General features: G+C 56.2%; 1 protein-coding gene across 2 annotated transcripts in view; it reads right to left on the reverse strand.

The window, feature by feature from the left end:
* Positions 1–21,683, reverse strand: part of PDE2A (phosphodiesterase 2A) — a 388,143-nt gene that overhangs the window by 68,868 nt on the left and 297,592 nt on the right. For both annotated transcript variants that reach the window (XM_050950923.1, XM_050951669.1), the window contains one exon: positions 117–226. In XM_050950923.1, coding sequence (XP_050806880.1) covers positions 117–226 — 110 coding nt within the window. The remainder of the gene's footprint in view (positions 1–116; positions 227–21,683) is intronic.

Below are 21,683 nucleotides of genomic sequence, written 5' to 3' on the forward strand. Positions count from 1 at the left end.
GTGTCACGGCAGTAACTGAGCACTAGTCCATTAGAAATGCAGAGGATGAAACACAAAGACTTCTGCTCCATCCCCTCGACCCCTACCCGCATTATCCCACCCCGGCCTCTTCCTACCTTGTTTATCAGGAGGCAAAGGTGCCGCCAGGCTGTCCATCGGTTTGCCCTGGAGCTCCGACTGGGGCAGCCCATTGCATCCCACCTGCTTCTGCTTGAGGACGGCATCCCTGAAAACACAAGAGCAGAAGGCCCAGCTCTGAGCCAACCCGGGGCACAAATGGTTCTCCAAGGAGAGCAGCTGGAGAATCAGGCGCAGGCTGATGCCGGGGATGGGCTGGAGACAGCCTGCCCCGGCATGGGAGACAGGCACTCTGACGGGCACCCCGAGCAGTGCCAGAGTGCTCAGAGCTAGCACCTGAGTCACTGGGAGCCCAAGGCTGAGCGGAGCGAGTGGCACTCCACTTAGGCCAATGGCACTTGCTTCTCTGGCCGGAATTGGGTTCACAAGTTTAGTTTCAGACTGGAGCACTAGAGACGGGGCCAAATGCATCACCACGGCTGAACTTTGCCCTGCTTCAGACTGGAATTCATCCACAGACCCAGATTTGAATTTCAACCATGGGCTTGGCCCAGGCACTGGAGCTGATCATCCCTGTGACAATCAGGGCCCAGACACGCCAGGGGAAAAGCAGGGGGCCTGAAACCCAACCAACAAGCTCTTGAATCAACTGATTGTATCCAATACTCCTTTACCATCACAGTCGATAGAGTGGGGTGACACCCTGGTGATCCGTCTCCCTGCGAAATGTCAGTATGAACCCTACACTGATATTATGCTTTAAAGTCTGTGACCAACCAAAGGGAGACAGGAGGGCAGGCAGATCTGTCCCTGGGTCTCCAGTGCAAATTAAGCAGGGTGGAATCAAAACCCTGGAAGCCCCATTTATATACAGATCGGCGGGGGGCACAGGGAGTCTCCAGGAAGCAAACAACAGCAGGAAGCCTTCCTGGCTCCTGATACAGAGACTTCGGGGTGACACAAGGGGGCAAAAAGACATTTGCGTTATCCCTCTCTTGCAGGGACATGACAAACGCAGCATTTTGAGGCAGGAAGGATGGATCCTGGCTGGAAAAGCCCGTCACGCTGGAGAAGGCCCTGGAAGCAGGGAAACCGTCTTGACCAAGAACTCAAGCTGATTACATTGGGGTTTTAGTCTTAGAAGCAGCCTTTACTTTTCTTTGCTTGTAACCCTTCCTGTCATCACTCCTTATCCTTGGCATCACCTAACCCAGAAGCTTGTTGTTTAATAAACGGGTTTCACTTTTAGTATAACCCCACTGTTGCTGGGAAAGAAGAGGGTTTGTCAAATGCCTGTTAAATTAATCAGCGGCAGCACAGCAACTCCTAAGGAGTAACAGACGTATGACTGCCTGCGAATGCAGAATGAGGGCTGGTCCACACTACGGGGGGAAATCGATCTTAGATACGCAACTTCAGCTACGTGAATAACGTAGCTGAAGTCGAATATCTAAGATCGGATTACTCACCCGTCCTCACCGCGCGGGATCGATGTTCGCGGCTCTCCCTGTCGTTGGGGTTGATGGAGTTCCGGAATCGATATAAGCGCACTCGGGGATCGATATATTGCGTCTAGATGAGACGCGATATATCGATCCCCGAGCAATCGATTTTAACCCGCCGATACGGCGGGTAGTCTGGACATAGCCTGAGAGAGGCTGTGCAGTGCAGAGAGACATCTCTGAGCAGCTTAGGCGGGAGGTCCCTGAATGTCTCTGCTAGGCATGGTTAAGGCAGGTAGCGTCTCTGTCACGCTGTCTGCAGCGGCTCGCAACCGGGACTGCCGACCTCAGGGCAGATTGTCAGAACCCAGGGCAGGCACCCCTAACTGGCGGTGTGCTTTGTAATTAGACTTCACCAAGCTAGTAACAAATGTGAACTCCTGGGTCACTCTACCCCGCTTACCATGGAGTCACAGACAGTCCTCTCAGCCCTCGTCCAGACTACCAGCCGTATCGGCGGGTTAAAATCGATTGCTCGGGGATCGATATATCGCGTCTAATCTAGACGCGATATATCGATCCCCGAGCGCGCTTATATCGATTCCGGAACTCCATCAACCCGAACGGAGTTCCGGAATCGACACGGAGAGCCGCGGACATCGGTCCCGCGCCATCTGGACGGGTGAGTACTCCGATCTTAGATATTCAACTTCAGCTACGTTATTCACGTAGCTGAAGTTGCGTATCTAAGATCGATTTTCCCCCCCTAGTCTGGACGAGCCCTTAGACTCTTCAGTTTATCTGGCCACCCAGACAAACTGGGCTTTGTTATAGCAGGGCATTTACACCAAAAATCACACCACCTCAAGTTTCTCCCAGCCCCCAAAAGGCCATCACTTACCCCAGATCAGTTGGTACTCCAGATCTTACACCAAAGGCAACACTAGCAGGCAAATAAACCTACAGTAAACTAACTAAAGATTTATTAGCCAAGAAAAAAGATTGAGAATTTTTGAGAGGTTAAAGCAGGGAAAAAATATACACAGGTGAGTCAAAGTTTGTAATAAACTGCCAGTTCCCCAAAGTCTTTTCAGGGTACCTGGATGGTCTCTGGGGATCTCTGCTTTGCATCTGGTACTTCTCCTTGTAAGAGTCCAGACAGTCCAGAGAGGAAGGATCTTTCTTTGAATCCATTCTTGTATCTTCTCCTGTGAGAAGGCTAGCTGACAGTCTCTTTACCCAGTGGGCTTTTCCTTTGACGATGGGGAGTGAGGAGGGCACTTAATCTTTTGGCCTTCGACCATCACACATAATGGGCACTTGCTTTGAAATCAACATTTGCTGTTAAAGTCCTTCATTAGCATCAGGGGCGGCCCTAGCTTTTTTGTGGCCCCAAGCACGGCAGTCGGACAGCCTTGGGCGGCGCGCCTGCGGGAGGTCCCCAGTCCTGCAGATTCAACAACTTGCCTGCGGGAGGTCCACAGGTCCCGCGGCTTTGGCATACCTGTCGCCGAATTGCCGCCGAATCCGCAGAGCTGGCAGACCTCCTGCAGGCAAGTCACCAAAGGCTTCCTGACTGCCGCCCTCACAAGGACTGGCAGGGCATCCCCCACGGCTTGCCACCCCACGCACACATTTGCTGCACTAGTGCTTGGAACCGCCGCTGATTAGCATTTCCCAAGATGTCTTGGAAGGGTTGTTTAGTCCCAGGGTACACACAAGACACAACGTAAATGTTCGGTATTGCATTCTAACAGGAACAGAGACGTGAAAACAGCGCAAGTAACGTCCCATTTGTTTTCATGACGTTCACACGCCCCATACACTCTTACACAGCTCGCCGGTACTTTGATCTATACTAACACACAAGCAAATCGACCTGAATACGCTCGAGCATGGCCTGGTCTGCCGGTGCTGCAGTCTGGTCCAGTTTGCTGGGAAGGAAGACAGGCTGGCATGGCCGGGAGCTGACCCACAGTCATATCTCTAGCGAAGATCTCTCATGCTAAGGCAGAGAGGTAACACTGGGGCCTGCAGCTCTGGCTGACCCCTAGCAGCATGTTACAAACCCCAAATGCTGGGCTGTCGGAGAGCCAGATCCGAGTCCTGTCACCTGGCCTCAGCTCTCGGCGGGTCACAGAACTGTAGACTCTGACCCACGCCCCCAGCAGGATCCTAGGACCAGCATCCAGAGCGCTTGCTGACCTGAGTCAGACTGATTTGTGTGTGGACAGAAAAGGGGCTTAGGCTCAAACCGGAGTGACTGACAGCCCAGGCTCTGAGTGCAGTCTCCAGAATTCCACAGCAGCACTCCAGGTTCTTCCAGGATGAACCACTCCAGCCATACGGGATCTGTGCCCTGCCTGTCACAATCTGGTCCGCTTTAAAGCCGGCTCATCTAAACTGGCTTGGAGGCGCGCATGTGACTGTGTTCATGTGGTCAAACCCTCGTCCACGGAGCAACAGTGAATGTCTGTGCTAGGTCAAACTCCTGTTCCAGATTTACATCCTGGCCCCCAGTGGATTTCCAGGAGCAATTTCCTCATTAATCACACAGAGAGAAACATAGTCAGCAATCCTCTAGCAATGGGCATCTCCTTTGTGCTGGAATGTGACAACCTCTCTCCCCTGGTTGTGAAGAGAGAGTCTTTGGGATGAAATGAAATGCGACTTGTTTATTTTAACATAGAAAAGAAAAACCCATATGCTCGTCTAAGGGGTGACCTATCCCCCTGAAATCCCCATGGGCTGTAAGACATTTTCTCCTGCAAGGAGACTGCATCTCTGATCTTTGTGTGAACCAGGTAAAAGGCAACCACAATATTAGTACGATATGTACAAGCCGGCAGGGCAAGGACAGTCTTTTAGCATGTAGTAATTCATCCTTCCCACTAGGGGCAGCACATGCTTGGGTCACCTTTGGCAGACAGTCTATGCAGAGGAATGTGGGGAGGAAGGGTGCCCTCTGCAGGCGAGGAGGGTTAGAAAGTTAGCAGCCAAGCGGCCCAGGTGTGGCTCTTGGGCCAGTGCTATTTAAAGGGCTACCTGCCGCAGGCAGCACTGCCCACCTGCAGGAGTGCGGATGACACGATCCATGTCTGAACGGACCCGTCTGCGTTAGCAACCCCTGAGATCCATCATGCCCAGTGCTTGGTTGCTGCTGACCGGCCCGGAGATGGAGATCGCGGCTTGCCACGTTGACTGATGACTGTCTCCGGCTAATGTCTATACAGGCAGCTGTCGCACTGGTGAAGGACACTGGATTGGCGGCCCGGGACAAGGATGTGTTCTGGTTCCCTCCCGGGCAGAAGCGCCAGGACAAGTGTGGCTGATTCCCACCCTCCGCCAGCCTGTCCAGCGCTGACTGGGAGGGACCCACTCAGTATTTCAGTCCCTAGAGCCCAGTCACCGGTCGGGCCTCTGCTGGAACCATCCACCAGGAGCTCCAATTAACTCCGGTTGTGCTGCTGGATGGTGGGAACACCCTGTTCCCAAAGGGGGTAGCACCAACTGGTGCCATGTGGGTCTCCAGCCAGCCATGGGGCGGGAATGGCTCTGGCTCGCCCCCACTGGCTTGGAATTGGTAAAACACTCTGTACTACAATCCCAGCGAGGAGCCACAGATCACGCTGCCTTTCCCTGGTGGAAAACTTTTCATAAAAATGTTTGCCCAGGGAAAATGGCTCCTCTGGGGCCATCTCACCACCCTGGGCAGGGAAAAAAACTCCCAACACCTGAGGAATTTTGGTGCCTTTCTTGAGCGATGGGTTTATTCCTCAAGAACCAAACCAGTCCAGCGTAAATCAGACAGATTAACGAGGGCCTTTCCCCTTTGTTAGGGGTTTGGGGAATTGCCTAACTGCTCTCAGCAGATCTGGGCCTCAAGCAGAGCCCGGAGGGTGGTGTACCCAGGTCTCCTCTCTGTCTCGCCCAACTATGCTGCGGGTTGGCCTTTTAGCTAAGGCCCGGGTGACCTGCAGTCTCTCAACTGGTCTCCAGCCTCAGCCCCACCCCCTGGGATGCCGCTAGTTCGTTGCAGGCGGTGCTAAGCCCACCCACTGCCAGACCAGAATGAACATTTTCACAGCACTTTGTCGGTTTGCTCTAAATAGTCTATTCTTCCCCCCGATGAAGAACCGGAAACAGAAAACGAAAGAAAAAAAAAGTTAAATGTTTGATTTTCCCAAACTGAAAATGTGCTTTTCAAAGTGGGGAATTGGGGGAGGGCGGTGGTACGGGGGGGTTATTGTTTTTTTAAAGGAATTTTTTCAGGATTTTCCGCAAAAAAAGAATTGGGGGGTTTCAAACTGTGCTCTTGAGTCATTCTTGGGAAAGGCCCGGTCGTTGGGGGGAACACAGAGCAATAGTTTGAAGAGCCAGTGGGGGAGACTGTGGGGACTGTGCTGGTTTCTTTAGGGGCTTGTTTTAAAATCCTTCTGAAGGTGGCTCTGGGAATCATTGCTGCAAAGCGGGAAAGGAAATTGGTTCTGCTGCGCTTCAGGACAGCCAGTGGGGTGGGGGAAGTAGGGTTGTAGCCATTGTATGCGTGTCTGCTGCTGGGTGCGCTGGTGCCTGGGCAACACCCCACAGGTGACTGTGAATGGATGCAGACCTCTGGGTCGGACTCCTTGTGGTTGGCTGTGGGGTTGTGTGAGGGTGCAGGTGTGTCTGTGTCTTTGTATAGGAGTGTGATGGTGTGTAATAGGCAGGAACCCACACACTGTGTAAGTGTGGCCCCTCAACGGGGAACAGGTCAGACCCAGGGGACAGTCCAGGAAGTTCACATAGCGACTGCACATTCCCCCAAGTCCAGTCTTCCAATTTGCCTCCAGTGCGCTGGCCCCAGCTGGCAGACAGAATCATAGAATCATAGAATATCAGGGTTGGAAGGGACCTCAGGAGGTATCTAGTCCAACCTCCTGCTCAAAGCAGGACCAATCCCCAACTAAATCATCCCAGCCAGGGCTTTGTCAAGCCAGGCCTTAAAAACCTCTAAGGAAGGAGATTCCACCACCTCCCTAGGTAACCCATTCCAGTGCTTCACCACCCTCCTAGTGAAATAGCGTTTCCGAATATCCAACCTAAACCTCCCCCATTACAACTTGAGACCATTGCTCCTGTTCTGTCATCTGCTACCACTGAGACCAGTCTAGATCCATCCTCTTTGGAACCCCCTTTCAGGTAGTTGAAAGCAGCTATCAAATCCCCCCTCATTCTTCTCTTCTGCAGACTAAACAATCCCAGTTCCCTCAGCCTCTCCTTATAAGTCATGTGCTCCAGCCCCCTAAGCATTTTTGTTGCCCTCCACTGGACTCTTTCCAATTTTTTCACATCCTTCTTCTAGTGTGGGGCCCAAAACTGGACACAGTACTCCAGATGAGGCCTCACCAATGTTGAATAGAGGGGACTGATCACGTACCTCGATCTGCTGGCAATGTCCCTACGTATACAGCCCAAAATGCCGTTAGCCTTCTTGGCAACAAGGGCACACTGCTGACTCCTATCCAGCTTCTTGTCCACTGTAACCCCTAGGTCCTTTTCCGCAGAACTGCTGCCTAGCCACTCGGCCCCTAGTCCGTAGCAGCCCCCTTCCTCATGCCCCATGAGGGCTAGGCTCCCACTCCCTGGGCTGGGGTCGCTGTACGGGCAGGATCCATCCCAACCCTGACAACTCTACTCCCTCCGGGCTGTCTCCGAGTCGTTTGCACACACCGCACGCTGCAGCAGACGCAGACATTTGCAAATGTCAGCAGCGCCAGCGAATTAAGCTCCTCTGAGCTCCAACGTCTGGTTGCTGTGTCGCTCCCTGGCAGCTGGGTGGGGCCTCCGGGATCCAAGGAGCAGCAACCCCAACTCCGTTGGGACGGGCTTGTCCCCCTCAGAACCTGGTCCGAGCTCCACGCCAGGTGGAACGTGGCTCTGGCCGGGCCCATGGCTGCGCATGGTGGAGGGGAGGCACAGCAGGGAAGGGGTTATTAGGCCCCTCTCCACCCACCTGGCTTTGCACCAGTGCAGTCTGGAGCTAGCAGGAACCCGGCTTTGAGCCCTTTCTCCTTCCCCGCAATCCAGCCCCAAGCTCCAGCTCTTCCTGCCCAGGAATAAGTGACCGGCACCAGGCCATGGCTGCAGGACTAACTCCCCCTTCCCCCCACCCCAGCCATCATGACACCCAAGTCTGGGCCTTGGACAGGCCTTTGCACCACGGCCTCTGGGTACGTCCCTGGGACACGGAGCGACTGAGCCTCCTGCCCAAGCTGCTGAGAATAGGAGCAACGTGTGCACCGCTGGCGGGTTGGGTGAGGATGGGAGCATGGGGCTGCCAGGAGGTGGCACCATTGGGGTGTGGATGCAAATGCATGTGCGATCTCCATGACACGGGGGTGACTCCAGAGTAACCCCACTGAAATCAGCACAGTTACTCCACCCACCTGGTGGGTATGAAGGTCACTTGCTGCTTGCTGTTAAAGACTCTGTTTTCGGTTGCTTCTGACTTTGCCACACTTAAACCGTTCGGGCTGAAACGTTCCACGCCGAGGGTCTGCCTCAGGCGGAACTTGGCTGGGAAATTTCAGCCAGAACAGCTCAACCGTCCCTGAGAAAAAGACATTGTTTTTGCCCCGGTTAAAAAACCCCACCATGCCGGCTGCCTTTTCTGTGGCTCTGACCCGCTGGCACTTGGGTCCAAGGCCTGGCATTTTGCAGCATGGACACAGCTCCAGCTGGAGACCCGAGTCAGAAGGTCTGTGCAGCGCAGTGCGGACGCGTTAGCACAGCCGTGAGACCCGGCTCCAGCCATTGCAAGCCCAGGTTTACAAGGCAGTGTGGACGCTCGAGGATGGCTTGGAAACCCCGGGTCCCACAGACCTGGGTTCACAATGCACCGACCCTCTGTGCCGGTACCACAGCCAGCCCCCTGCTCTCCGCTGCAGGCTCTAGGGACTGCTGAAATACAAACGCAATTGTCACAATAATCCGCCTCCTGTCAGCTTGGCAAGCTGCTGTTTATCGCGCCCTGATTGCCAGCTCCAGCTTTCGGCGCAGCCAATCAAGCCCCTGAGCAGTTGTAGCACCAGGCAGTGCCTGGATCCCGAATCCTCGTGTGTGAGAAGTGTGCAGCCATCCAACGGGCCAGACGGATCCCCCAGATTGGTCCCAACTGTTGTTGTGCAAGTGCATTGAAATGATCAGAATAAGCGGGCGGAGTCTGGGGTGGGGGCTGGAAATTCAAAGGCGGGGCCAGAACTCTGTAAGGTCCAATCTGAGTTTTCAAAATCAAAACAATAATTTAAATGAGGGTTTGTTTGTTTTTTAAAATGACTGAGCTAAATTTTGCCAGCTGCTGGGTGCATGCAGCTTCTGTTGGCTGAGAGAGCTCTGCACCAGGCCCCTGGGCTGGAGACCAGCATAACCCTACACAGAAAGCTGGGGGTAGAACCTGGGCCTGTCTTCTCTGACAGCCCAGTTGCCTCCCCACTGAGCTAAGAGAGCTCCCAGCTGGTGCAGCCAAAGGGAGATTTTTATTCTGTCTTGACCCAGCGTCACTCTGATTTCATTCCTTCGCATTATAAAACTACGAGCTGACCCCATCTCTCTCACACACACACATCCTGCAGCACGTGTGGCTGGGAGATTGCGAGCACGCATGGATGCCTGGGTGCGTCCGGCCAGGAGAGTGCACCTGTGCTTGGGCGGATGCGTGCGTGGGACCATGAGGAGGTGTGGACAGACGGGCTGTGGATTGGCAGAGGCGTCGGGGTGTGTTTTGTTGCCAGGCTGCTCAGCAAGCGCTTGGGACAGCTCCCCGATCGTGCCCTGTCAGTCTGCCTGCCCTCCCCTTCCCACGGCCCAGACGCTCGCGCATGGGCTGATGGCTGGCACCCGAGCCAGATGGCATCTCAGTATTGCTCCTCGCAGGACGTCTCCCTGTAGCGATCTGCCATCGCCAGCCCCTTCCGGCCCCCCAGCGGCTTCACGCACGGCCACCTTTCCAGCCCTGGGCTGTGAGCAGGGAGGGGAGGCCTGTGGGAACGTTCCGGGGGCACATCCCTGTCTGCTTAGGAGGGGAAAGGCCGCCCTGGGAGGCCGTCTGCTTGCGTCCAGGGGCAGGACAGGCCCCCCCTCCAGTGACCGGAGACGTGCAGACGTGGCTATTACCACACTTTGTTCCCTTTGCAGACTCCTCCTTGGCTCACACAGCTGATACCACCTGTGGCTACTGGGGTCCCTGGTTCAGATCCCCACACCACCTCCACTCTCTGATCTCTGTCCTCTGATCCCCTCTTCCCCCGTGTTTGGGGCAGAAACTTAATGAGACGGCAGGGACAATTTATGCCCAGCGAGCAGCAGACGCCTGCGAGCCCTGACTCCAACGGGCTGTCAGGGGTGCCGAGAGCGGCCCTGCCTGCAGGGGGCTCCCCTGGGCTTGGCAGAGCTGAGTGTCGTTCATGGCACACACAGCTGTCCTGAGATCGAGGGGAGCCATGTCTTTTTGGCTGCTTTGCCGTGGTTTTTATCAGGGAAGGGTGTTTCTGCCCTCCCTCTCCTCTCTCCAGCCTGGATCTGTCCCCACGCCACCCCTAGGGCCTTTATCTCCCAGGTCAGCAGGAGATGGTCACTGCATGGAGACAGGCTGCTAGGCAAGCCAAGGGCAGCAGGTTCATTGGCTGCAGCTGGCCAGGCGGGGTGTCTGCCTGGAGCTGGCAAAAAAACCCTGTGTGGAAAACCCGGGATGGAGCATTTGAGCAGCGGGTCGGCTGTGGGGACTCAAGGCCGTATGCAGCTCCAGGCTGCGCCCAGACCAGCTGTGGCCATTGCTGGAATGCATGCAGGACAGGGGCTTTAACAAGGTCTGCACTGATCATCTGTGGCTGTTACCCCTCTCCTGGTGAGTAGCCCGGAGGGACGATCTGACCCCTTCTTAGACAGGGCGGCCTGGGAGGCCGGGGGGGAAGTGGAGCAATGTGCCCCAGGCCCCAAAGGGGCCCTGCGAGCCCTGACCCGGCAGTGGTCGGGTTCTTTGGCAGCATTTCGGTGGTGGGGGGCCCTTCAGTGCTGCCGAAGACATGGAGCAACCGAAGGGCCCCCCTCCACCGAAATGCCACAGAAGACCCAGACCGCTGCCGGGTGAGTACAAGCGCCGCAGCTCCCCTGCTTTGCCCCAGGCCCCCTGAATCCTCTGGGCGGCCCTGTTCCTAGAGGGGCTGGCTGCCCAGGGGACTGGTGACAGGATTCAAGAGCCCGTCCCATCTAGCGGCCGGGGGCCAGCCTGGCCTGGCTCCCTAGGGCTGCTACTGTCAGGTGGCTAGTCAGTAGCTGGGCTGAAATTGATTGAAGGGGTCCCTGGTGGACAGCAAAAAATACAGCCTCCCAATAGGCATTTGCTGGGCCTTGCAGCCAAGGACTGAGTGGGCCATGCAGACTGAGCTGCCCCCATGCTAGAGGTGAGCCCACCAGCTCCGTGGGCAGAGAGCTTCAGCGTCCAGGCTCTCAAGCCAGTCCTCCTATCGTTACATGAAGTACAATAGCGCTGACAAAATCGGGGCCCATTGTGCTCGGCGCTACACGAACACAGAAAGAGACATGCCCCACCTTAAAGGACTCAAAGGAGCTGTGGGTTATGGGGACCAAAGCCCTCAACTGGGCCTCAGGACACCTGGGTGCTATTCCTACATCTGCCACTGACCCACCAGGTGACCTTGGCCAAGTCTCTTTCCTCTCCATGCCTCAGTTTCCCCCCGCACCTTCTGTCTTGTCTATTTAGACTGTAAAGGCTTTGCAGCAGGGCCGGCCTGCCTGTCATTAATTACATTCCTTTACTTGGGTGTTTTCCTTCCCTTCCCATGCGATCCTGCTGTGGAAACAGCCACCACATTTCACCCCAGAGGCGGCTGCCTTGTGGTGTTGGGTGATGCAATTCTGAAGTTTCGCGATCTTCTGGGCTAAAAGTTGCTCTCTCCACGTAAGGTATTAATCTCCGAATGTGCCACTGCCTCCCAAACACCAGATTCTTTGCCAACACCCCACCCCCTGACAAGCCTGCTTCTCTGTGTGCTGAACCTCCCTGGCGGGCAACTGGCCCCGTCAAACAGTATTTGGGAATGTGAAAGACCTGGATACACTCAATGAAGCGAGGCAGCGGTCCCTACCTGCAGAATGCTGCACCCACAGGGTGTCTTTCCCCTCTATTCCCCTGGGCCAGCCATCCAATCTCGGAGTCTTTGATAGGAGCCATGGGTCCATCTCCCAGTGCCGTACAAAGCTCTCTCATACAGTGTCCCTCCCACCCCCCAGCTGCTCCCCCATAGCCCAGCAGTGCCATGCGGAGATGCAGCTGGGCTGCTGCACAATACACCCGCCATGCAGCCCCGAGGGAAGTTTGGGGAGGTTGAGTGGCTCGGGTTTCAGCCAGTGCTCTGGCCTCAGGCCCTGGACTCTCAGGAGGGGCGCCAGTGGCTATTTAATGACTGGGAGTGCCAGGGCCAGGCCTGCTTGAGACCTTTCGGCTGAAACTTTCTTTGAGGTCGGTTGATGAGTGTCACGGAGTGTGGGGGAGTCCGGCCCTGCACCCCTCTTCCTGGGACCCACAGTGACTCTCAGCCAGTCAGTAAAACAGAAGGTTTATTGGACAACAGGAACACAGGTTACAGCAGAGCTTGCAGGCACAGTCAGGACCCCTCCACCGAGTCCTTCTGGGCTTTCAGGGTGCTTGGATCCCAGCTAGGATACCCTGAATTCCGCCCATCCAGCCCCAAGCCCAAACTCCAACTGCTTCCCTCCTGCCACTCCCTTCCTTTGTCCCCTTCCCGGGCAAAGGTGTTGACCTTTCCCCTCCCTTACCTAGCTCAGGTTACAGGCTCTGGCATCGTCCATCTCCTAAAGTCCTCCCCTGCTCTCCCACTCCCCACACAGACAGTCCCTACTGCATCACATCTCTCCCCCCTTCGAGACTGAACTGAGCGGGGTCACTCTGCCCAGTGACCTGGGGAAGTTCAGGGTCCCCTCTCCGGGACAACGCATCCGCTGTCAGGTTGGCACTTCCCTTCACATGGACCACGTCCATGTCATAGTCCTGCAGGAGCAGGCTCCACCTCAGGAGCTTGGCGTTGGCTCCTTTCATCTGGTGCAGCCAGGTCAGGGGAGAGTGGTCGGTGTACACGGTGAAGTGTCGCCCAAAGAGATATGGCTCTAGCTTCTTAAGGGCCCACACCATGGCCAGGCATTCCTTCTCGATGGCCGCGTAGCTTTGTTCCCGGGGTAGCAGCTTCTTACTCAGGTACACGATGGGGTGTCTCTCCCCCTTTTCATCCTCCTGCATTAACACCGCCCCCAGTCCCGTGTCTGAGGCATCGGTGAACACCATAAAGGGTTTGTCAAAATCTGGGTTTGCCAGAACTGGGTCGCTAACCAGAGCCTCCTTCAGCGCCCGGAAAGCCTCCTGGCACTGCTCAGTCCAGATCACCTTGTCTGGCTTCCCCTTTTTGCACAGTTCAGTGATGGGGCCGGCTATGGCACTGAAGTGGGGCACGAACCTTCGATAGTACCCCGCCATCCCAATAAAGGCCTGGACCTGCTTTTTGGTTTGGGGAGCAGGCCAGTCTCTGATCACCTCCACCTTGGCTGGTTCCGGCTTCAGGCAGCCGCTCCCCACCCGATGGCCCAGGTAAGATACTTCAGCCATCCCCACCTTGCACTTCTCAGCCTTTACTGTTAACCCAGCCTTTCGGAGTCGGTCCAGGACTTGTTTAACCTGGGACACGTGGTCCTCCCAGGTCTGGCTGAAGACGCAGATGTCGTCAATATACGCCACGGCAAAACTCTCCATCCCCCTCAGTAGCTGATCCACCAGGCGCTGGAAGGTGGCCGGCGCTCCCTTGAGGCCGAAGGGCAGGGTCAAAAACTCATAGAGCCCCAGAGGGGTGATAAAGGCCGATTTCAGCCTGGCATCTGCGTCCAGCGGCACTTGCCAGTAGCCTTTGGTAAGATCCATAGTGGTGAGGTACCGTGCACCTCCCAGCTTGTCTAGGAGCTCGTCAGGCCTGGGCATAGGGTAGGCATCAGATACGGTGATGGCATTGAGCTTTCGATAGTCCACACAGAACCGGATTGACCCATCCTTCTTGGGAACCAGCACTACTGGCGAGGCCCAAGGGCTGGAAGACGGCTGGATCACCCCCAAAGCCAGCATGTCCCTGACCTCTCTTTCAAGATCCTGGGCAGTTTTACCAGTGACCCGAAACGGGGAGCATCTTATGGGGGGGTGTGACCCGGTCTCCACCCGGTGGACAGTCAAATTAGTGCGTCCAGGCTGGTTGGAAAACAGCTGTCTGTACAGATGCAGCACCCCTCTGATCTCAGCGTGCTGGCCCGGGGTCAGCTGATCAGAGAGGGGAATCGCCTCCAGGGGGGAACCAGTTTTTGTCCCAGGGAATAGATCCACTAAGGGGTCATCTCCCTGCCCCTCCCAATGTCCACACACGGCCAACACCACATTCCCCCTGTCATAGTATGGTTTCATCATGTTCACATGGTACACCCGACGGTGATGTGCCCGGTTTGACAGCTCCACCACATAGTTTACCTCATTCAGTTGCTTGATAACCTTGAAGGGCCCTTCCCAGGCGGCCTGGAGTTTGTTTCTCCTCACGGGGATGAGAACCATCACCTGATCCCCGGTGGCGAAGGCACGGGCTCGGGCTGTGCGGTCATACCAGACCTTCTGCCTCCTCTGGGCTCGGGCCAGATTCTCCCTGGCCAGGCCCATGAGCTCGGCCAGTCTTTCCCGGAAGGTCAGGACATACTCCACCACTGACTCTCCCTCGGGAGAGGCCTTCCCCTCCCATTCGTCCCTCATCAGGTCTAGGGGCCCCCTCACCCGCCTTCCATACAACAGTTCGAAAGGTGAAAACCCGGTAGATTCCTGGGGTACCTCCCTGTACGCAAACAGCAGGTGAGGTAAGTACTTGTCCCAATCTTGCGGATGCTGGTTCATAAACGTTTTTAGCATCATCTTCAGCGTCCCGTTGAACCTTTCTACCAGCCCGTTGGACTGGGGGTGATACGCTGAGGCCCAGTTGTGCTGGACCCCACATTTCTGCCATAAGGACCGGAGCAGGGCCGACATGAAGTTGGACCCCTGGTCCGTTAAGACCTCCTTGGGGAACCCCACCCGGCTGAAAATTGTCAGCAGCGCATCTGCCACTGTGTCTGCTTCGATAGAGGACAAGGCCACCGCCTCGGGGTAGCGAGTGGCAAAATCCACCACCACCAGGATGTATTTCTTCCCTGACCGGGTCGTCTTGCTGAGAGGTCCCACTATGTCCATGGCCACCTTCTGGAAAGGTTCTTCTATGATGGGTAAAGGCCTCAAAGCTGCTTTCCCCTTGTCCCGGGCCTTCCCCATCCTCTGGCAGGGATCACAGGATTGGCAGTACTGTCGGACATGGGTAAAGACCCCAGGCCAGTAAAAGTTCTGTAGCAGCCTCTGCCTGGTGCGCCGGATTCCCTGGTGCCCTGCGAGAGGGATGTCATGGGCCAGGTACAACAGCTTGTGACGGAACTTCTGGGGAACCACCAACTGCCTCCTGATCCCCCATGACTCTACTTCCCCTGGGGGAGCCCATTCTCGGTACAGGAACCCCTTCTCCCACAGGAACCTCTCCTTGCAACCTCTCCTCATGGTCTGTACCGCACTAAGGTCAGCCCGGTCCCGGTGCTTCCGCAAGGAGGGATCTTTCTGCAACTCGGCCTGGAACTCAGCAGCTGGGACAGGAATGGGGACCGGCTCTCCCTTGCTGGCTGGGTCTGAGGCCGCAGCCTCTCTGCACCGTGCCCCTGGGCGTTCCCCGCTCCCTGAGTTAGGGTCCTGCACCTCAGGTCGAGTACCTTCCCCGTTTTCGGGGTGCAGTGCCATTTGCCGACTCTGACTACGAGTCACGACCAGGGCACTCTGGGTGTTAGTAGGCCAGTCCTCAAGGTCCCCTCCCATTAACACGTCAGTGGGCAAATATTGGTGTACCCCCACATCCTTGGGGCCCTCCTTGGCCCCCCATTTCAGGTGTACCCTTGCCACAGGTACCTTGAATGGGGTCCCGCCCACGCCCATCAGGGTCAGGTAGGTGTCGGGCACCATCCGATCTGAGGCCACCACCTCGGGCCGGGCCAGCGTCACCTCTGCGCCCGTGTCCCAGTACCCAGTGACCTTCCTCCCATCCACTTCCAGGGAAACAATGCACTCTTTCCGGAGGGGCAGCCCCGCGCCCACCCGGTAAACCAAAAACCCGGAACCGGGAGCATCCATAGGTGGTATGTTGCCAACCCCCCTTTCCTGGGAATGTAGCCCCTCCTCCGATTGGGTTTTTACCCAGTCCACCCTCTGCGGGTTGGGTCTGCTTGGTCTGTCCCTGAGCTTGGGGCACTGGGCCCGTATGTGACCTCGTTGGCCACAGCGATAGCAGCCCATATCTCGTGGGTCCCCTTGAGTGGGTCGGAGGGACCTGCCGCTGGATGTTCCCCTTTTGGGGGGGTTCTCCATAGGCCCCCTTTGGGAGGTCCCATGTTGACTCTCTCTCTGCGTTGAGGCAGGCCTGCTCCTTCGAGACTCCTCCCTGCCATCCCCTGCCCGACTGTCCACAAATTGGTCGGCCAGCTGGCCTGCATGCTGCGGGTTCTCCGGCTTCTGGTCCATCAACCACAGCCTCAGGTCGGACGGGCACTGCTCGTGCAGGTGCTCCAGTATGAATAGGTCAAGCAGGTCCTCTTTAGTTTGGGCCCCAGCTGTCCACTTGCGGGCATACCCCTGCGCCCGGTTGACCAGTTGTAGGTATGTAACCTCACGGGTTTTACGCTGGCTCCGGAACTTTTTCCGGTACATCTCAGGAGTCAGCCCAAACTCGCGGAGCAGGGCCTGTTTGAACAGTTCGTAGTCCCCTGCCTCCGCCCCTTTCAGTCGGCTGTACACCTCCACGGCTGTGGAGTCCAGTAAGGGGGTGAGAACTGCGATCCTGTCTGCAGGGTCAACCCTGTGCAGCTCGCAGGCATTCTCAAAGGCCGTCAGGAAGGTATCTATGTCCTCCCCCTCCTTACGCCGGGGCAGCAAGTGCTTATAAAAGCTCTTTGTAGGCTTGGGTCCCCCCTCACTCACCGCAGCTGGGGCCTCACTGCTCCTCAGCTGGGCCAGGTCCAGCTCATGTTTACGCTGTTTCTCCTTCTCCTCCCGCTCATGTTTACGCTGGTTCTCCTTCTCCTCCTGCTCACGCTGGCGCTGGTTCTCCTCATGTTCACGCTGTTTCGCCTTCTCCTCCAGCTCTCGCCTCTTTAACTCGAGCTCCTCCCGTCTCAGCTCCCTTTCATATTCCAGCCGCATCCGCTCCACGGATGCCGAGCGTTGCCGGGAGGATCCCCTGCTGGGGGGTGAGCTTCGCCGGGCAGATCCCCTGCTGGCCGGGGGTGTCACGGTGCCCTCGGTATACACTGGGCTCCTCCCCGCCCTTCCTCTACGCCTAGGAAGGGGGGGTCTCGGGAAGCCCTCGTCCGCCGGCTGACCACTCCCAGCGGGGACAGACACTGGTGCCTGCGCTGCATCTGCTCGGCTGCTTCCCTCAGCGACAGGGCTCCGTTCATTCATGCGGTCTCCCTCCTCCAGCTGGGCAATCAGCTGGTCCTTGGTGCGTCTCCCTGGGTGCAGCCCCCTCTGCTTGCACAGCTCCACCAGGTCACACTTGCGCCGCTTGGCATACATCTTCCTGCTGGCCACTCACAGGCCGGGGTGCTCGCCGCTCCCCACGGTTTCCAGGGGACCCCTAGTGCACCAGCCCTTCTTGAGGTCACCACCTCTCTGCCAGGGTCGAGCTGCAGACTCCTCCGCCCCTGGGACCGCTCGCTGCAATCCCCCGGGGGACCCTGTTACTGCAAAGTCCTTCTCACTGGGCACACACTCCCAGGGGTTAACCACCCCTTCGTTTTACTGCTCCCCAGTCACTTACTGCAGGAAGCGCCGTCCACGGGGTGCAGTATATCCCACCGCTGCCACCAGTTGTCACGGAGTGTGGGGGAGTCCGGCCCTGCACCCCTCTTCCTGGGACCCACAGTGACTCTCAGCCAGTCAGTAAAACAGAAGGTTTATTGGACAACAGGAACACAGGTTACAGCAGAGCTTGCAGGCACAGTCAGGACCCCTCCACCGAGTCCTTCTGGGCTTTCAGGGTGCTTGGATCCCAGCTAGGATACCCTGAATTCCGCCCATCCAGCCCCAAGCCCAAACTCCAACTGCTTCCCTCCTGCCACTCCCTTCCTTTGTCCCCTTCCCGGGCAAAGGTGTTGACCTTTCCCCTCCCTTACCTAGCTCAGGTTACAGGCTCTGGCATCGTCCATCTCCTAAAGTCCTCCCCTGCTCTCCCACTCCCCACACAGACAGTCCCTACTGCATCACAATGAGAAAAAAAGTTTTGATTTTCTGATAAAAAACGATGAACTGTAAACCCGGAAAAGTCTGACTAAAACTAACTTCCTCCCCCTCACCCAAACGTTCTGCGGAAAAGACCCGCCCCCCCTTCCCACACGGCCCTGCTCCGGATCTTGGTTTTCCAGCTCTTCTGACTAGCAGCACAGCGCCCCCTGTTACCCTCAATCACGCCCAGGGTGCCAGACTGTCACATCCACATTGCAAATGTTCCCATTCATGGAAATCTCAGCGGCGTGGCCCCGCTCTGAACCGGCCATCGAGAAGCAGGGCGCTCCTGGGCTCAGGCAGCGGGCCAGCAGGGTTAGCCTGCTCTGTGGCTGCACATCCCATTCCAGGTCTGTCCTTCAGCCAGGGCCGGCTCCAGCCACCAGCAAAGGAAGCAGGGGCTTGGGGCGGCCAGTGGAAAGGGGCGGCACGTCCGGGTCTTCAGCAATTTGGTGGCAGGTCCCTCGGTCCCTTTCGGAGCGAAGGACCCGCCGCCGAATTGCTGCCAAAGAATGAAGCGGCGCGGTAGAGCTGCTGCTGAACTGCCATGGATCGCGGCTTTATCTCCCCCGCCCACTTCGCCACCTGGGGCGGCAGAAAAGCTGGAGCCGGCCCTGCCTTCAGCAGCCTGAGCTCTCAATCTGGCACTAAACCCACCTGTAAAGAGCCAGGGGCTGGGTTAGGGCTCATCTGCAGCACCGAGGCCCAGGGGTTGCGAGGTGCACAGGACACCCTGCCTCAAGTCTGTAGCCACAACCGCCCCAGTAAACTCCCTTTCCCCTGCTCCGTCCAGCCAGCAGCGCCAGACACTGGGATTTGCAAAGGGAGATTAAAGCCAGGCTGCCTCTGCAGACGCCTGGTGCTGCGGCTTTGTTTTTAATTTGGAAGAGCCCTGAGGGCGCTTGAGGGAGGGCAGGATGGGAGAGACACAAACCGCTAAGACACGTGGGTGGGATTCATTCCTTTTCATGTCAAGTTTCAATTTGTCTCTGGTTCCGTCTGATCTGGTTTGTTTATGCAATTAACGGCGGCTCATTGAGAATATAAACAAGATGAAAGAGGCCCAGACGGAGCCAACTGGCAAATGAATCATGCGGATCAATAGAAACGGTCTCTGATATTTACCCAAACCATCACTATTTCCTTTCTCTTTCCTTTTATACCTGCATAGCGACACGCTCCAGTCTACGGACACATTCTCCCGGCCCACAGGTGCGGCTCATGTGAATATTAATAAAGCACAGTCGCTCCCGCAGAGACCTCCATGGGCCTTCCGACGTGGCGTCGCTTTGTGCCCACTCCCCTCCAGTCGAGAGAATAAATTAAATCTGGTTTTTTAATTTGGACTTTGTCATTATCTGGGCTTTGGGTTTTTCTTTGTTCGAATCCGCATCTGATCCCTGCATGGGGAAAAGGAAATGAAGAGAGGGGACCCCAGTTTCCATGGGAATTGTTTCCATGGGGATACTGAGCTCGGGGCCCCATTGTGCTAGGTGGGGCGCAGACACAGAGGATCAGTGAAGTGTTGGTGGGAAGGGACATCAAGTGCAGTCCCCTACGCTGAGGCAGGGCCAAGTAAACCCAGAGCAACCCTGACAGGGGTTTGTCCAGCCTGGTCTTACAAACCTCCGGTGACGGGAATCCCACAAGCTCCCTCGGAAGCTTGTTCCAGAGCTTCACTATCCTGTGAGTTAGAGAGATTTTTCTAATATCTGACCCAAATCTCCCTTGCTGCAGATTAAGCCCATTGCTTCTTGTTCTACTTTCAGTGGACATAGAGAACAAACAATCACTGTCCGCTTAGCACAGCCCTTAACATATCTGAAGACTGATATCAGGTTGCCCCTCGATCTTCTTTTCTCAAGACTAACCACACCCAGTTTTTTAAGCTTCCCTCCCAGCTCAGGTTTTCTAACCTTTGATCATTTTTGTTGCTCTTCTCTGGACTCTCTGCAGTTCGTCCGCGTCTTTCCCAAACTGAAGAAAATTCTCCAGCTGAGGCTTTACCAGAGTCAAGTAAAGCGGGATAATGAGCTCCCGTGTCTTGCATACGACACCTCTGTTAATACACCTGTGATGCTGGCAGATTGGGTGCCAGCTCATGCCAAGATCCCCATGTCTCAGCTGGACACAAAGAGAGCTGGAATCCGTCTGGCTCATTTGTGGGGTGATAGTGATGACATAGGTATAGGAATTATAAGAAAGTGTCTAGTGTTTAGACTACGAATGCCTCTGGGTAAGAACACCGGTGGGTCCGTTTCAATGCCTCTGGGTAAGAACACCGGTGGGTCCCTGGGTAAGCAGCCTGCCTGCCTTGCTGGGCCCATTGCCACCTCAGAGACTCAGTCCTGTCTACACTTACACGTTTTGCTGGCATGGGAGCGTGAAACACTTCTCCCCTAGCAGCAGAGCTGTGCCATAGCGTAGACGCAGGTATACCAGCAAAAAAAAAAAAAAGGCAGAAGAGAGCCTGTGTAGCTTTTGCCAGTGTAACTTATGTCATTTGGAAACTGGTATAATCTAAACTGCAAAAGCACCCATCTTCCACTACGAGCCACGGTTCTGCGAGGAGACAAGCTATACTGGCAACCCCAATGTAGCGGAGACAAGGCAGCGGGTTCACGCCCACCCAGCCTGTCTCTGCCCCCCTGCTCTCATCTGCTGTCACTCAGCCAGCAGGCGCGACTTGCTGTTTGCTCACATTGATTCTGTGCCCTCTCGGCCAGAGAGAAGGTTCCTTTGCTGCTGCATACGGGCTGTGAAATCCTTGCCCTGGCCTGCTTGCAGCTCATGGGCCAACCAAGAGGTCCTCACTGCAGCTTTGTTCAGCCCTTCTGCAGGCTGCTCTGTGCTGGGTGTAGGGGAGGGGGTATTCCTTACGGTGGGTGAAGCAGGGGCACGGGCCTTGAGCCCATCATCCCGATGGAGGCCTCTGCTTCCTGTCTCATCCAGGGTCCAGCCGGAAGGGGTCAGCTGTGAGACATGCACGAGAGCAAGAGGTTTACTGGAGACCTGCAGTCTGGTGCGTGGCCACTTATCCCCTTTATGGCTGTTTGCGCAGCAGGGTCCTGCTTGTGCTGAAGAGCATTTTATGGCTCCGTGTACACAAGAGATACACCTGGAGTGTGTGTCTATGTACCGTTTACAGCACCCTCCCTTTTACAACTGTTTGCCTACCGGCTTTTACCACAGCCGTGGTGATGAAACCGGGGCACACCCCCCAACCCCAGCAATCTCCTGCAGCCCCGAGCAAGTCAAACAAGGAGCGGTGCCAGGTCCCATGTCAGAGAGCAGGGGCTGTGCGCGTGATGGTCCCAGTAAGGCCGCATCTGGAATAGCATGGCCAGCTCTGGATGCACCTTATGGCCAGTAGGATGTCAACAGCTCAGAGGTAATTCAAAGCAGAACAAACACGACGATTAGGGATGGATCCATGACAAGGGAAGAGGAATGCGGGCTGAGTTTGGCTGCATGGCGGATCGCGTGGGGTAGCAGCGACGGGTGTGAATGACCAGCCGCTCGCCGGGACTCATCTCCCCCACCTGCAGTACAGGGCTGAGAAGGGTTCCTTTGTCCGTCTTGTCCAGTGAGGCTGTGAACTCTCTCATTGTGTGCACGTGCAGCACCTAGCACAATGGGGCTCCGATCTCGCTTGGGGCTGCTGGGTGTCCTGCCATACAAAGCACACAATACGCAGGTTCCTGGCCATTCCTGGCCAC

Source organism: Gopherus flavomarginatus, chromosome 1, assembly GCF_025201925.1.
Source record: "Gopherus flavomarginatus isolate rGopFla2 chromosome 1, rGopFla2.mat.asm, whole genome shotgun sequence".
Lineage (NCBI taxonomy): Eukaryota > Metazoa > Chordata > Testudines > Testudinidae > Gopherus > Gopherus flavomarginatus.